General features: G+C 63.0%; 11 protein-coding genes across 11 annotated transcripts; 9 read left to right on the forward strand and 2 right to left on the reverse strand.

Annotated features, from left to right (window-relative positions):
- Positions 1-218: 218 nt before the first annotated feature.
- Positions 219-773, forward strand: HETIRDRAFT_329099 (uncharacterized protein; the record flags this gene model as incomplete). Its single annotated transcript, XM_009553524.1, has 1 exon — positions 219-773. A coding segment is annotated over one exon (555 nt), but the record flags the coding sequence as incomplete, so codon positions are not given.
- Positions 774-939: 166 nt separating this feature from the next.
- Positions 940-1137, forward strand: HETIRDRAFT_175000 (uncharacterized protein; the record flags this gene model as incomplete). Its single annotated transcript, XM_009553525.1, has 1 exon — positions 940-1137. One exon carries the CDS (start codon positions 940-942, stop codon positions 1135-1137), a length of 198 nt encoding a protein of 65 aa, XP_009551820.1.
- A 349-nt stretch (positions 1138-1486) lies between these two features.
- HETIRDRAFT_412079 (uncharacterized protein) lies at positions 1487-2230 on the forward strand (the record flags this gene model as incomplete). Its single annotated transcript, XM_009553526.1, has 2 exons — positions 1487-1915; positions 1979-2230. Coding segments are annotated over exons 1-2 (318 nt in total), but the record flags the coding sequence as incomplete, so codon positions are not given.
- A 483-nt stretch (positions 2231-2713) lies between these two features.
- HETIRDRAFT_481085 (uncharacterized protein) lies at positions 2714-2951 on the forward strand (the record flags this gene model as incomplete). Its single annotated transcript, XM_009553527.1, has 1 exon — positions 2714-2951. Exon 1 carries the CDS (start codon positions 2751-2753, stop codon positions 2949-2951), a length of 201 nt encoding a protein of 66 aa, XP_009551822.1. The 5' UTR covers positions 2714-2750.
- A 91-nt stretch (positions 2952-3042) lies between these two features.
- On the forward strand, positions 3043-3880 carry HETIRDRAFT_455355 (uncharacterized protein; the record flags this gene model as incomplete). Its single annotated transcript, XM_009553528.1, has 3 exons — positions 3043-3089; positions 3386-3674; positions 3743-3880. 3 exons carry the CDS (start codon positions 3043-3045, stop codon positions 3878-3880), a joined length of 474 nt encoding a protein of 157 aa, XP_009551823.1.
- A 134-nt stretch (positions 3881-4014) lies between these two features.
- On the forward strand, positions 4015-4982 carry HETIRDRAFT_481087 (uncharacterized protein; the record flags this gene model as incomplete). Its single annotated transcript, XM_009553529.1, has 1 exon — positions 4015-4982. The coding sequence occupies exon 1, from the start codon at positions 4365-4367 to the stop codon at positions 4980-4982; it is 618 nt and encodes a 205-aa protein (XP_009551824.1). The 5' UTR covers positions 4015-4364.
- A 267-nt stretch (positions 4983-5249) lies between these two features.
- On the reverse strand, positions 5250-5710 carry HETIRDRAFT_328000 (uncharacterized protein; the record flags this gene model as incomplete). Its single annotated transcript, XM_009553530.1, has 2 exons — positions 5250-5467; positions 5521-5710. The coding sequence occupies 2 exons, from the start codon at positions 5708-5710 to the stop codon at positions 5250-5252; spliced, it is 408 nt and encodes a 135-aa protein (XP_009551825.1).
- A 264-nt stretch (positions 5711-5974) lies between these two features.
- Positions 5975-6641, reverse strand: HETIRDRAFT_328191 (uncharacterized protein; the record flags this gene model as incomplete). The annotated part of the gene is made up of 2 exons (XM_009553531.1): positions 5975-6561; positions 6599-6641. 2 exons carry the CDS (start codon positions 6639-6641, stop codon positions 5975-5977), a joined length of 630 nt encoding a protein of 209 aa, XP_009551826.1.
- An 866-nt stretch (positions 6642-7507) lies between these two features.
- HETIRDRAFT_422314 (uncharacterized protein) lies at positions 7508-7929 on the forward strand (the record flags this gene model as incomplete). Its single annotated transcript, XM_009553532.1, has 2 exons — positions 7508-7555; positions 7576-7929. The coding sequence occupies 2 exons, from the start codon at positions 7508-7510 to the stop codon at positions 7927-7929; spliced, it is 402 nt and encodes a 133-aa protein (XP_009551827.1).
- A 1599-nt stretch (positions 7930-9528) lies between these two features.
- On the forward strand, positions 9529-10531 carry HETIRDRAFT_436690 (uncharacterized protein; the record flags this gene model as incomplete). The annotated part of the gene is made up of 3 exons (XM_009553533.1): positions 9529-9707; positions 9920-10080; positions 10182-10531. Coding segments are annotated over 3 exons (491 nt in total), but the record flags the coding sequence as incomplete, so codon positions are not given.
- HETIRDRAFT_422315 (uncharacterized protein) lies at positions 10343-11752 on the forward strand (the record flags this gene model as incomplete). The annotated part of the gene is made up of 4 exons (XM_009553534.1): positions 10343-10531; positions 10553-10975; positions 11042-11641; positions 11696-11752. The coding sequence occupies 4 exons, from the start codon at positions 10343-10345 to the stop codon at positions 11750-11752; spliced, it is 1269 nt and encodes a 422-aa protein (XP_009551829.1).
- Positions 11753-12557: the final 805 nt, after the last annotated feature.

Raw genomic sequence — 12557 nt, forward strand, 5'->3', positions numbered from 1 at the left:
CTCTTTTCACGTCCCATCCATGCCTCCCGCGCTTACTCCATCGTCAGGCAGCGGATTCACCCAGCTAGACGCCCGGATCCACCTACGACGACTCCCCATCTCCCGACTTTGCCGTGTCCCCCTGCTCAAGGCGTCCCACTCCGCCCCCTAACCGCTGCCTCACCCGCACTTCTGACGACTGCGATTGCTCCAGCAGCACCGGCGCCCGCCACCATCCTAGCGAAGACGATCTTGGCTCCTCTGGCCGCTGCAGCAAAGACCCCTATGGCGGTGTCGGCGACGACGCACCCTTCTCCCCGTCCTCGCGTCGATGGCCCTCCAAGGACCTTTGTCAGGACCCCGCCGGTCGCCACCCGAGCGCCGCCAGCACGAGCGACTCAACCGGCACGACCAACGCCCAGGGCACTACTGCCAAGAGCCAGATCATTATCCCTAACAAGAGCACCATCGCAGAGCAGGACGCCGAGGTCCCCTACGGTCGCGACGCCCGCGAGAGCGGCAGCATGGCCGGCGAGGAGCCCGGCCTGAACGAGATGGCGGGCGGCCTCAGCGCACTCACCCTCGGCAGCATCGACGAGGACGCGGGTGGGCGCAGCGGCGGCGATGAATATTACGACAATATGTCGTTGGGGCACGCATCCGTCGCGCCCGATCTCTTGCTGAAGAACAGCCGCACAAGCAATGGTGCAGGCGGGGAGTGCGAGAAGATGCGCCGCGCCGACGAGTTCTCGAACGTGACCATGCAGAGCCACATCGCCGGCCTCGAGAATTAGGTCGAGGGCGTGGGCGAGAAGGAGCGCCGCAGGATGGAGAGTAACGAGCGCGTCCAGCAGCTCGAGGTCGAGCTCGGCTAGCTCAGGCGAGTGAGTCGTCCGTCATGCGTGTTCTGCCGCATGTTCAACTCCCTTCGTGCAGCCCGCAGAGGAACAGAGCACCGTGATGCTCGCCATGCAAAAGGAGCTCACCAAAGCACATGAGGCGAGGATAAGCGGCAGCTCCTGCGCGAGCGCTGTGAGCGGGTGGAGGACAAGCACATGGGCGGCCTTGGAGGCGCCTATTCCGAAATCATGGACCGCTCTGACATGGAGGGTCTTCTCGCGGAGGTCTCCGACGTCTTGCGAAGCGACGACGAGCTGATGACATTGAAAGACACGGACCTCCTCATCATCCACGACATGGACATCCACCTCAAGAACTACAAGCGCAAGTACAAGCAGGTCAAGGCTGAGCTCCGGAGCCTCAAAGGTGCACTCTCATCCTCATGCACAATCGTCGGCTGACCCGCGTTCCTCACAGCCACCTCACAGATCTTCCTTAAGATGCCCAGTTTGACGAGCAGCTGCCCATGTCGCAAGACGGCGGCATCCCAGACATGGCAACCTCGTCGTCACCTCCAAGATGCACGCCACCAGCTCCAGCCTGTCCCCCGTCAGCCTCCCCCACGCCGTCGCGAGCCACGTCTCGGCCGTGGTCACCGAGATCGCGCACACGGTGTTCATCCGCAGGGTGACCAAACAAGAGCAGGAGCAGTACTCGCCCGCCGCGTCGAACCGGTTCTCGCCTACCCTCCGCTTGGTCGAGGAGGCAAACCCTGCGGTGTCCGCGCAGCGCGCGAGCTCGTCGTCCGCCTCGAACAGGCGCGTGGACGTAGAGTAGGAGTACTACCCACTGCAGCCCAACCTGCTCTGCCAGTAGCCGCTCGACTCGGCCGAGTCGCCGTCGAGACGCCCCGCCGTTCTCGGGGCGCTCGTCGAGCAACAGCCGCTTCTGCAAAGCGTCGTTGGAGCGCTCGAGCTCCGCGGGCTGCTCGCCGCCCCCGGTCTTTGACCAGGTGCGCATGGAGAGCACAATGGGCGTGCTCAGCAATGACTCGGAGCTCGCAGAGGGCTCCGAAGACGCCTGGACGGAGCTCAAGGTAATATTCGTGTCGTGCTTCATTCACCCCTGCGCTCACGCTTTTTCGCGGCCCTACCTCGAGGCACCGACCGTTTTGATCGTCTACGCCATCCAGAGCATCCTGTCCGGTGTCCGCTCGCTGATACCTTCGCCAACGCTCAATGAGAACCTCACGCAGATCATCACGATCATGTCCAGCATCGTCGCCGTCTGTCACGACAACCTCCCGCCCGTGTTGGCGCAGCAGGGGAACGACATCCTGCGCGAGCTCAGCGACCACACGAACAAGCTCAGTGAGGTCCAAGCCATGCGCGACACTCCCACGATGCAACCTCGGACAGGGTTGACTCCGCGTGGCGGCATTTTCGACGTCGAGCTCGGAAGCGTGTTCCCTGTCATTCCCATCCCTGTCCCCATCTCTATGCCCATGCTCATCTCTCCAACTGTCTTTTCGCATCTGTCTTTTCGTCATCCATCTGGAAGCCACGCTTGTTGTCGGCCTACCGCTGACTGCACACCTCGCAAGTCCAGTGCCGCTGTCGAACGACCGCTCCAGCGCTAAGTTCTTTCGGCTGCTCAGCACGTCCGCGTCCTCGCAGTGATACGGCGAGTTGTCTCTGCCCGTGATCATGCCCCCGCCGCCGTCCTCCGCCCTTTTCCAGTCGCATAACCGACTGCGTAGTGCCTAGTGACAAGCTGGATGCTCGAGCGCGACGCAGACGTCACGCTCTGGATGAGCGGCTGCGTGCGCATGTGGATCCCGTGCAACTGCACCAGCAAACTCGCCTGATGTTCCACTAAATTTGCTGAGCACTCAGACTGTGGCTTAGTTCTCTTTGCATTGCTAAGCAGGCATGAGAATTAGTGCGGACATTAACGATGTATACACGCGTCAGAATTCCAGGCTGTTCAACTCTAAGCAGTTCAGCCTTCAACGCTTTCCATGTCTGAGGAGCGTATTAATGGTATTGCCTCCTGGCTCGAATCTCTGCTCGAGCCCTCGCGCAAGCTCCACGCCCGATAGGCTGCCGCGCAAAGCACCATCTCCATGTTGAAGTCGAAGTTTTCCTCGCCTGAGTTGCTCGTCCAGACGTCCCAGACCGTGTCACCGCCAAGACCCTGTCTTGCTCGCCCTATGGTTCCGCCATGAGCCTCTCCCCGTCCAGTATATCCCTCCCTCCCTCGGCTCCCTCGTACGCTCCCGCTCGGCTCGTTCGATGCCACGACCGCTCATCTGCCTCAACTACTCGTTCCCTCGGCCCCTTGCACACGCGTCCCTTCGAACAGTTGCCTGCTCCCACCGCTATCTCATTCGACACAATCCACGGTCTCCACGGCAGCGGCGTCCCATTCCACCAACACCCACAAACCAACGCTGCTTGACGAGGCAGAAAAGCACGACAACGAGGAGGAGGACGAGAAGGAGCACAGAAGAGGGAGGAAACGGACGACGAGGACATAACCATAGGTACGTCGTCACTCGCCCCAGTTCCTCCCCCGTACACGCACACCTCTCGCCCTCGACCTCCTCTCCACGTTGCCCTCAACGGCCTATCCTTCGACTCTACCCGCCCCCTCCTCTCGTCCGCTCAACCTCTCCCACGTCCGACCCGCTCTCCCGTCCGACCTGCTCTCCCGTCCAACTCGCTCTCCCGCCCGGCCCTCTTGACCCAATCGCTCGCTGTACCGCCCTCCCCGCTCTCCTCGCACGATCTCATGCCCACTGGCCCACCGGCCGGCTCGCGCGCATCGTCCACATCGTCTCGCGCATCGCATGGGTTGCCCGGACCCACGCTCGACTGACCCGCATCTCCCGCTCAACGCCGCGCTCGCCTGCTCGCTCCAGCTCGACACCACCGCCGTCCACCACCCCGGCACGTCTTCCGCCTCCTCCACCTTCGTCAACACCTCTACCTCCGCCTCCTCCTCCGCTGTCGCCACCACCACCACCCACACCACCACTACCACCGCTTCCTCCAGCTGACGCCGCTCCTCTGAGTTGTGACGCACCATGCCCAGCGCCGCCGGCCGAGACTGCACCGTGCAGGACCAGTCCAAGCCCATATCCGCCACGAGCACCGTCCTCCTCCGCGCCGCCCTCCTCGACCAGGCGGCCGCTGCCGCATCCGCATCCGCATCCTCGCGCACCGGCCGGTGCTGATGGCAACATCAGGCTCGCAGTTGCCGCCTCGGACGACACCGACTCGACGACACCGACTCGACGACACCGACTCGACGACACCGACTCGGCGACACCGACTCGGCGACGCCGACTCGACGACACCAGCTCGACGACACCGACTCGACGACGCCGCCTCGACCCTACCGCCTCGACGCGGCCCTGTCCCGACCACGCCGCCGCCTCAGCGCTTCCGTCTCTATCCCCACTCCCGACGACGACACCAGGTTCGCAGCCACCGCCTCCGACGACCTCGACTCGACTCCGCCGCCTCGACTCTACCGCCTCGATGCTGCCCCCTCCACCGCCAGGCTCGACCACACCTCGACCCTGCCCGGTGCCGACGACGGTCCCAGGCTCGACAACGCCGCCTCCATGTCCGATCCCCACCACGCCGCCGCCTCCACCCTGCCGCCTCCACCGCCGGTCCCTTGCCTCGACAACGGCGCGTCGCCCGAGGTCTCGTGAACAACCCCGGCCTCCTCACCCCAGGCTCCTCACTCGACGGCGCCTCCTCACGTTTTCATCCACCTCGCCTGCTCCTCGACAACAACGGTGCCTGCTCGAGACGACGGCCCTGACGACGACACCGAAGCCTCCGCGCTGCGGCCTGCACGCCCGGTCCCAACGACCCCAGGTGTGTAGCAGGCTCCTCGAACCTGGCAGCTCGTCACGCTGCGGCCTGCACGCCGTCTCTACACGCCAGGTGCCGACCACCTCACCGCCTGGACCCTGCCTCCCCGTGCACACCGCCGAGATCGTCAACGGCGAGGCCTCGAGGGCCTTGCCTCCTCGCCAACACGGCGTCGCCGCCTTCCCGTCTCCACCTTCTCCTCGCTTCCAACGGTGGCTCCCCGAGGACGCGGCGTTGCCCGGTGTCTCGTCATGCACAACCGCGGCGTCGTGAACCGCGGCGTCGAGGACGGGCCTATGACGACAGCCTCGTCGCCGTCTCTGCCATGTGTGGGGCCGCCAACACAGGGGTCTGGGAGGGCCCTGATGTGGCGTCCGCCGGGCGCGGACCCCTCCTGATGCCGTCTCCGACCACGCACGGGGTCGAGGGCCACCGGCCCGCCCCGACGAGGCCGCCCAGAACGACTAGAGATTCGACGAATGGCTCCTCCAGTTGCAGCCCCGACGGCGACGGGCACGAGGCTGCCTCCTGAACCATGGCTCAACACATCCGACGACAAGCACTCCTCCCCGATACCTCCTTCTCGACGGCAACGGCTAGAACCTGTACGGACATGTGGGAGGGGGCTAAGAGGGGGCGGCGTATATGGCTAGGGCTGAGGACGTTGGACACCCATGAATTATATCCACGCTCTCCAAATTGGATACGAACTTCTGTCCGAGTTGGATGACAGCGTCGCAGGGACCAATGGATTGATTCTATGCATCATGGCGTTGTCAAGAAAGAGTTTGTATGTTCGAGACAAACTCACTGGGGGTGCCATTTCTATGTCCTTGTCTTGCCCACTGCGGCCATTCGGCATTCTTACCTGAAAAGCTAGAAGGTTCAGGGTAGGACAGGGGTATGGCAGGGCTAAAAAGGCCATTAAGAGGTGAAGAAGCCACCCATGCCAATACATGGCTGACATGATGAGCCTCGCTGCGGTTGGAGAGGCTCGTCATGTCAGCCGCGTATCAGGATTCCGCCGTGCCAACAAGCACAAAACCTGCACAAACTCGACTCTACATGAATGAGACAGCCTACAAGCATTGACCTTACAGATGCCTGCGCTGTGAGTATGTTCATAATATATTATTGTACCCTTTATTTCTCGCACTTGGCTTTGCAAACGGACGATGGGCCTCTGCCTCGCCGAGGGCATGTACTGATACATGGTGTTTCATTCTCTTTTCCTCTACTTCTACTATCTACAGATCCTCGAGGGACTAACCTTTCCCTTCCCGACCCCGTCTCTGTCCTCGTCCACGCCTATGCACCCGCTCACCGCCGCCTCTTTCCCCTGCGCCGCCACGATGTCGGCCGCGGAGGCGTTTTAAACCTGAGATAGCGGGGATCGCGGTGGGGGCTTTGCCTGGCTTCTTCGCGTCCTTGATGGCCTTCAGCTTCACAAAGCGAGCTAGACGGATATTGGCTTTAATGCCGCACAAGAAGATGGTGTGATCGCGCAGCTCGACCTTGCCCTGCCGGATCTTCTTGACGATCTCGAGGCCGTGCGCGTCCGCGACGTAGCGCCACTTCGCGGGCGAGGTGGTGCTCTCGGCAGCGCCAGCCGCATGGTGGTGCGTGTAGCTGGAGGCGGAGGACGAGGTGCGCTCGTGCGATGCGTGCGCGGCGGTGCGCAGCGTCGAGTGGGCGTGTTTGGAGAAGAAGGCGTCGGGCGGTAGGGTACCGGGGAGCGTGGTCGTGCCCTCGCCTCCTAGGAGAGAGCAGGGGAAGAGACGCGGCGTGAGGAGCCGCTTCCGGGTGTGCGCAGGTGCGCGGGACAGGCAGGGCCGGGCAGGGAGGGGCAGGACTAGGGCTGGGGGAGGGCTAGCGAAAGTAAGTGATACGGACCTTTTTCATGGCATTCCTCTTCGCACCTCCTCTTCTCATTAACAACGCTCCTCACCCTCGCCGTCGGCGCGCTGAAGCACGGGTAGCGTGACGATTGCGACACGCTGTGCGCAAGGGCGAAGCACGGGTGCGGCGGCGGCAGGGGCGCGTGAGGGAGCAGTCGAAGGGGTTGTTGTGGCCGAGTGGACGCGTGTGCATGGGGCCGAGAGGATGAGAGGACGAAGGCGAAGGAAGTGGGTGGTGGGTGTGCATGGTGTCGAGGCGAGGGCGAGGGGACGAAGGTTGAGGTTTGCGCGCGGACAGACTTGAGTTAGAGACAGGTGCGAAGGACTTAACTTCGCGTCGCGCGCACGCGACCACTTGATTAACTTCGTGACTCTCCAGCTCCCGCTCGTCCGCCTCAACCCCTCACTTGTTCCCTCGGCGTCGTGCACACGCATCCCTTCGACCCCACGCCTGCACCAATCACTGTCTCGTTCGGTGCGTTCCACGGTTTTCACAGCGGTGGCGTCCCGCTCCACCAACACCCACGAACCAACGCTGCTCGACGACGCGGAAACCCACGACAACGAGGAGGAGGACGAGAAGGAGCACAGAAGAGGTAGGAAACGGACGACGAGGACATAACAATAGGTACGCCGTCACTCGCCCCAGTTCCTCCCCCGTACACGCACACCTCTCGCCCTCGACCTCCTCCCCACGTCGCCCTCAACGGCCTATCCCTCGACTCTACCCGCCCCCTCCTCTCTTCCGCTCAACCTCTCCCACATCCGACTCGCTCTCCCGTCCGGCCCTCTCGACCCCATCGCTCGCTGTACTGCCCTCCCCGCTCTCCTCGCACGATCTCATGCCCACTGGCCCACCGGCCGGCTCGCCCGCATCGTCCACATCGCCTCGCGCATCGCATGCGTTGCCCGGACCCACGCTCGTCTCACCCGCATCTTCCACTCGACGTCGCGCCTACTCGCTACAGCTTGACACCACCCACCATCCCGGCACGTCCTCCGCCTCCTCCACCTTCGTCAACACCTCTGCCTCCAACGCCTCGTTTGCCGTCACCGCCACCACCGCCGCCGCCTCCGCCTCCTCCACCTCCTCACGCCGCTCCACCGAGTCCTTGCGCACCAGGCCCAGCGCCAACCGCCGCGACCGCGACCGGACCTCGCAGGACCGCTCCAAGTCGATGTCCGCGGCGAGCACCGCTCACATACGCGCCGCCCTCCTCGACCAGGCCTCCGCTGCCGCATCCGCATCCGCATCCTCGCGCACCGGCCGGCCTTGCCTTCCCCCAGCATCACGCCCCCCTTCACCCTTGGCTGCTGTATGAGCGGTACAGGACGGAGAAACTCCGCGCGACGCAGAAGATCGGCGAGGAGGAGACGCGGCGGCTGACGCACCCCCATCGTCTACCCTGCACTCTTCTCCCGCGTCGCCGAGGCCTTCCGCGTGCGCATCTCCCTCGCGGAGCGCTTCAAGGACGGCCTTGCCTGCCCGACTCCGCTGCCGACGTGTACGGGCCCAGGACCCGCGTCCTGAGCCCGTTCTTGAGCTGCGACATCCCCTGCCTTTGTGCCCGCGCTCAGCAAGTTCATCCTGCCCCCGCGCCCCGACTCGGCGTCCATGCAGGAGAGCGGCTCCTCGCCCTCGCACGACCCCTCCTCCACCGACTCGCCGTTGCCGTCGCTAGGTGACCCCGAGCGCGACGACTCAGCATGCACCCTGTGCTCTGCTCAGATGCGCTGCATACGCTCGAACGTGTCAACAAAGAGGGCAAGAGCAAGCTGGCGGCGGAGAGACAAGACGGGAAAGGGAGGGCTGATTGTTACGAGGGTATGTCCCTCCTCTCGTGTTTCTTCTTGCCCCTCCCTTAACATTTCCGCCGCACGCACGCATTGCCTCGAACTCATGCACACGCTTACTCTCTCCTCTCAACGGCCTTGAACCCTACACGCCCTTGGACCACCACGCTTCACTATCTCAACAACGACGTCCCCTCCTTCGACTTCACGCACCGCCGCCACGCACTGCCCCTCCGCTGACCGCCATCTCTGTCCTCGTCCACACCTACGCCCACGTTCACTGTCGTCTGCACCCCCGGAGCGCACGCTGCCTGACGACACGCAAAGGATCGCGGCCGTTCGAGTGTGGACGAGGAGGATGAGACCCAGCTGGTGGCAGAGGACGAGGAAGTCGTGCGGCGGAGAGACGAGCTGAGAAGGGAGTGGGCACGGATGATGAGGCTATCCATGAGGGATGCAGGTACGTCGTCATCTCTTACTCCCGTTGTACCCTCGTCCGGTCTTCCTCTCATCCACTCCTGCTCGACCCTGTCGATCTGCTTGCCCGACGCTCTCAACCCGCTCGCTCGCTCTCGTGCTCGACCCACTCGGCACCACGGCCACTGCCTCAAGCCCCTATCTGGCTGTGCGCACGCGTGCGCAACGCGCTGCTACGCCGGCCCATGCCTCCTACGCTCCATCCCTCTCGTGTGCCCATGCAGGTGCGGCGCGACGACGCACAACGTCCCGTGCAGCGCTGTCGGCGGCGCGGCGCCCGCGCCCGAGATCCTGTGTGACAGGCCCTACGGCGCGCTACGGGCGTGCGCGCGCCACTAGTGCACGCGCGCGTGCTACCCCCCCGTGGCGCTCGCCGGCCTGGGTGCCGCGAAGGGCAAGAGCCGCGAGCGCCATGGGACCACAAGACATCGTGGACGAGGCAGGCTGGCACGAGTGCGACCTCGTATGTGGGAAGCCGCTCGCATACGGGAACCACCGCTGCGAGGAGCGGGACGACAAGGGCCCGTGCCCGTCGTGCCTGCGGAGCTCGTTCGAAGAGGTGCGTCGTGCGCTTGTCATCTCACTAGGCTGGACTGTACTTGATGGTGAGATGTGCGCGCGTGCGCAGATGATCTACCACTGCGGCCTCACGATTCTCGACCCGCCGATCCCGTGCGGCACGCGCCTGCGCTGCCCGCACCCGTGCACACGGCCGCCGCCGGCGTGTGAGCACCCGCGCTCACCGTACGCGTGCCACGCGGACGACGCGCGCGGGTGCCCGCCGTGCCCGTTCTTAACGACGAAGCTGTGCGCGTGCAGGAAGCGCACGGTGCTTCTCAATCCTCGGCGCCGACTCGACGTCTGTGCCTGCACGAAGACATTCATCGATCCCTTGTTATGCCCGCCGTCACGGGATACAAACCAAGAACCCAAGGACGAGTCGCGCGCACCATGCTCCCTTTCATCATTTCCGCGGCTGCGCGGGTCTCGTTATGCCTGTACAAGAGGACGCGTCGGTGTTTCAAGGAACGCGGCCATGGGGTGGACATCGTGCGGTGCGCGCAGGCGCACGAGCGCGTCGGCGTCGGCAGCAGCGGGTGCGGGCGTCTGTTGGGCTGCGGGTTCCATGTGTGCGAGCGGCTGTGCCATGGCGGCGAGTGTGGACCGTGTGCGCAGGTGTGCGGCGAGCCGCGCAAGCTGTGGTGCGTCCCCCTCCGTCTTTCCGCCTCGCGGCATGGACGCTGAGTTGACTCGACTTTTCTTTTCTTTTTGGTTATTTGCTTGCCCGCGTGCGTGCGTGCAGCGCGCCCGCGCACCACCTCTACACGCAGCCGTGTCACGCGCCGTTGGCGTGCCAGGAGACCGAGCCATGCCGCGCGATCGTGACCGTCGCGTGCTCCTGCGGGCTGCCCGAACAGCCACAAGCTGATCTCTCTTGCCTCCTTCGTCGATAAGATCCGTGCCATGGAGGGCATGCTCTTCGAGCACGAAGCCATCAATCGCGAAGTCAGCACCCTCCACGAGCTGATGGAGGAGGAAAAACGCGAATTAGACAGCGTACGCGGCAGACGACGTTCGGGGACGCTGCGTGCCGAGGATCACGATGACAGCAAGTACGGAGGCGACGACGACGACGCGCAGAGTATCACGACCGTCACACCCCACTAGCTAGAGCGCGTCGAGGACGAGGACGAGGAGCAGCTGGCGGCAGAGGAAGAAGAGGAGCGGCGGCAGCGGAGAGACGAGCTGGGTCGACCGAGAACACCGGAGCCTACAGGGATGGGCATGGACAACGAGGACATCCACGGTGGATCCAAAATGCACCTTGACGTGCTCAACATGCACTCACGATCGCCGTCGCCCCCTCTACGAGAGCCTTTTGCTCTTCAGCCTTCGACATCTTCCGTGTCCGAGGAGCGCCTCAATGCCCTCGCCTCTCAGCTTGAACAGCTCGAATCTGCGCTCAAGCTCTCGCGCACACTCCAAGCCCAGCAGGCTGCCGCACAGAGTATCATCTCCATGCTCGAGTCCAAGATCTCCTCGCTCGAGCCACTCGTCCAGGCGTCGCAGACTAATATACAGTCGCATACCACCGAGGTGAGTCAAGAGCGCGCCTCGCTCACCTCGCTCATCGCTGAGTGGAAGAAGGATGTCGAGGGCCAGTGGAGCGGCGTCCGTGAGGAATGGGCTGAGGAGCGGGTGCGGATCAGTAGGGCGCGTGAGGATTGGGAGGTGCGCGTGCGGGCTGCCGAGGAGGGGTTTGACGGCGCCGTCACGAAGGTGGATGCCGGGCTCGCGACGCTGCAGCAACACCAACTCAAGGTGAATGGGAACGCGCGCCACGGTGTCAGGCTCGTCACACCCCTCAGTCCACGCAACATCTCGTCTGACTCGGGCAAGCGCCATCGGCGGAAACGATCGACAATCTCCCGAGGCCGATCGCGTTCGCACTCGGCCGAGTCGAACAAGGACGACGGTGGGTACGCGAGCTCATTCGAGGGCGTGACACTGCTCGATGACAAGCGCCAGTCAGCTTCCAAAGCACGCACGCGCGTGCCCTGGGCGCAGGATGATTCGGATTCGGACGTGCGTCGTGCAAGTGACGATGCGAGGATCATGTCCTTGAAGCACTATGCCATCACCTCAGAGTCGTCGGTCCAGAAGGCATCGAGAGGGTCCACGACGACGATGACGACGGAAGATGACGCTGCACATGCCTCGTCTGCCGCCGCCGCCAATCTGAAGGGCGCACACCTGGCGCCAGTGAGCTTTATTCTTTACGTTTTCGTGCATTCGCTCACGGCACTGTGTCGACAGATGGTTCAACATTTAGCACAGATGTCGACGACGGTGGGCGTGCTCATTCTAACCTGAAAAGCTAGAAGGTTCAGGGTAGGACAGGGGTATGGCAGGGCTAAAGAGGCCATTAAGAGGTGAAGAAGCCACCCATGCCAGTACATGGCTGACATGACGAGCCTGTCCGTGGCTGGAGAGGCTCGTCATGTCAGCCGCGTATTGGCAGGGCTGAGTCCTGATACGTGGCTGACATGACGAGCCACACTGCGGCTGGAGAGGCTCGTCATGTCAGCCGCGTATTGACAGGGCTGAGTCCCGATACGCAGCTGACATGACGAGCCTCGCTGCGGCTGGAGAGGCTCGTCATGTCAGGCGCGTATCAGCTTGGCTGAGTCTTGATACACAACTGACATGACGAGCCTCACTGCAACTGGAGAGGCTTGTCATGTCAGCTGCGTATTGACAGGGCTAAATCCCGATACGCGCCTGACATGACGAGCCTCACTGCGGCTGGAGAGGCTCGTCATGTCAGGCGCGTATCAGGATTCCGCTGCGCCAACAAGCACAAAACCTGCACAAACTCGACTCTACATGAATGAGACAGCCTACGAGCATTAACGTTACAGATGCCCGCGCTGTGAGTATGTTTTTATTATATCTTATTGTACCCTTTATTTCTTGCACTCGGCTTTGCAAACGGACGATGGGCCTCTGCCTCGCCGAGGGCATGTACTGATACATGATTGATGTTAGGTTAGGTTAGGTTAGGTTAGGTTAGGTTAGGTTAGGTTAGGTTAGGTTAGGTTAGGTTAGATTAGGTTAGGTTAGGTTAGGTTAGGTTAGGTTAGGTTAGGTTAGGTTAGGTTAGGTTAGGTTAGGTTAG

Source organism: Heterobasidion irregulare (assembly GCF_000320585.1).
Source record: "Heterobasidion irregulare TC 32-1 unplaced genomic scaffold scaffold_11, whole genome shotgun sequence".
NCBI classification, from domain to species: Eukaryota; Fungi; Basidiomycota; class Agaricomycetes; order Russulales; family Bondarzewiaceae; genus Heterobasidion; species Heterobasidion irregulare.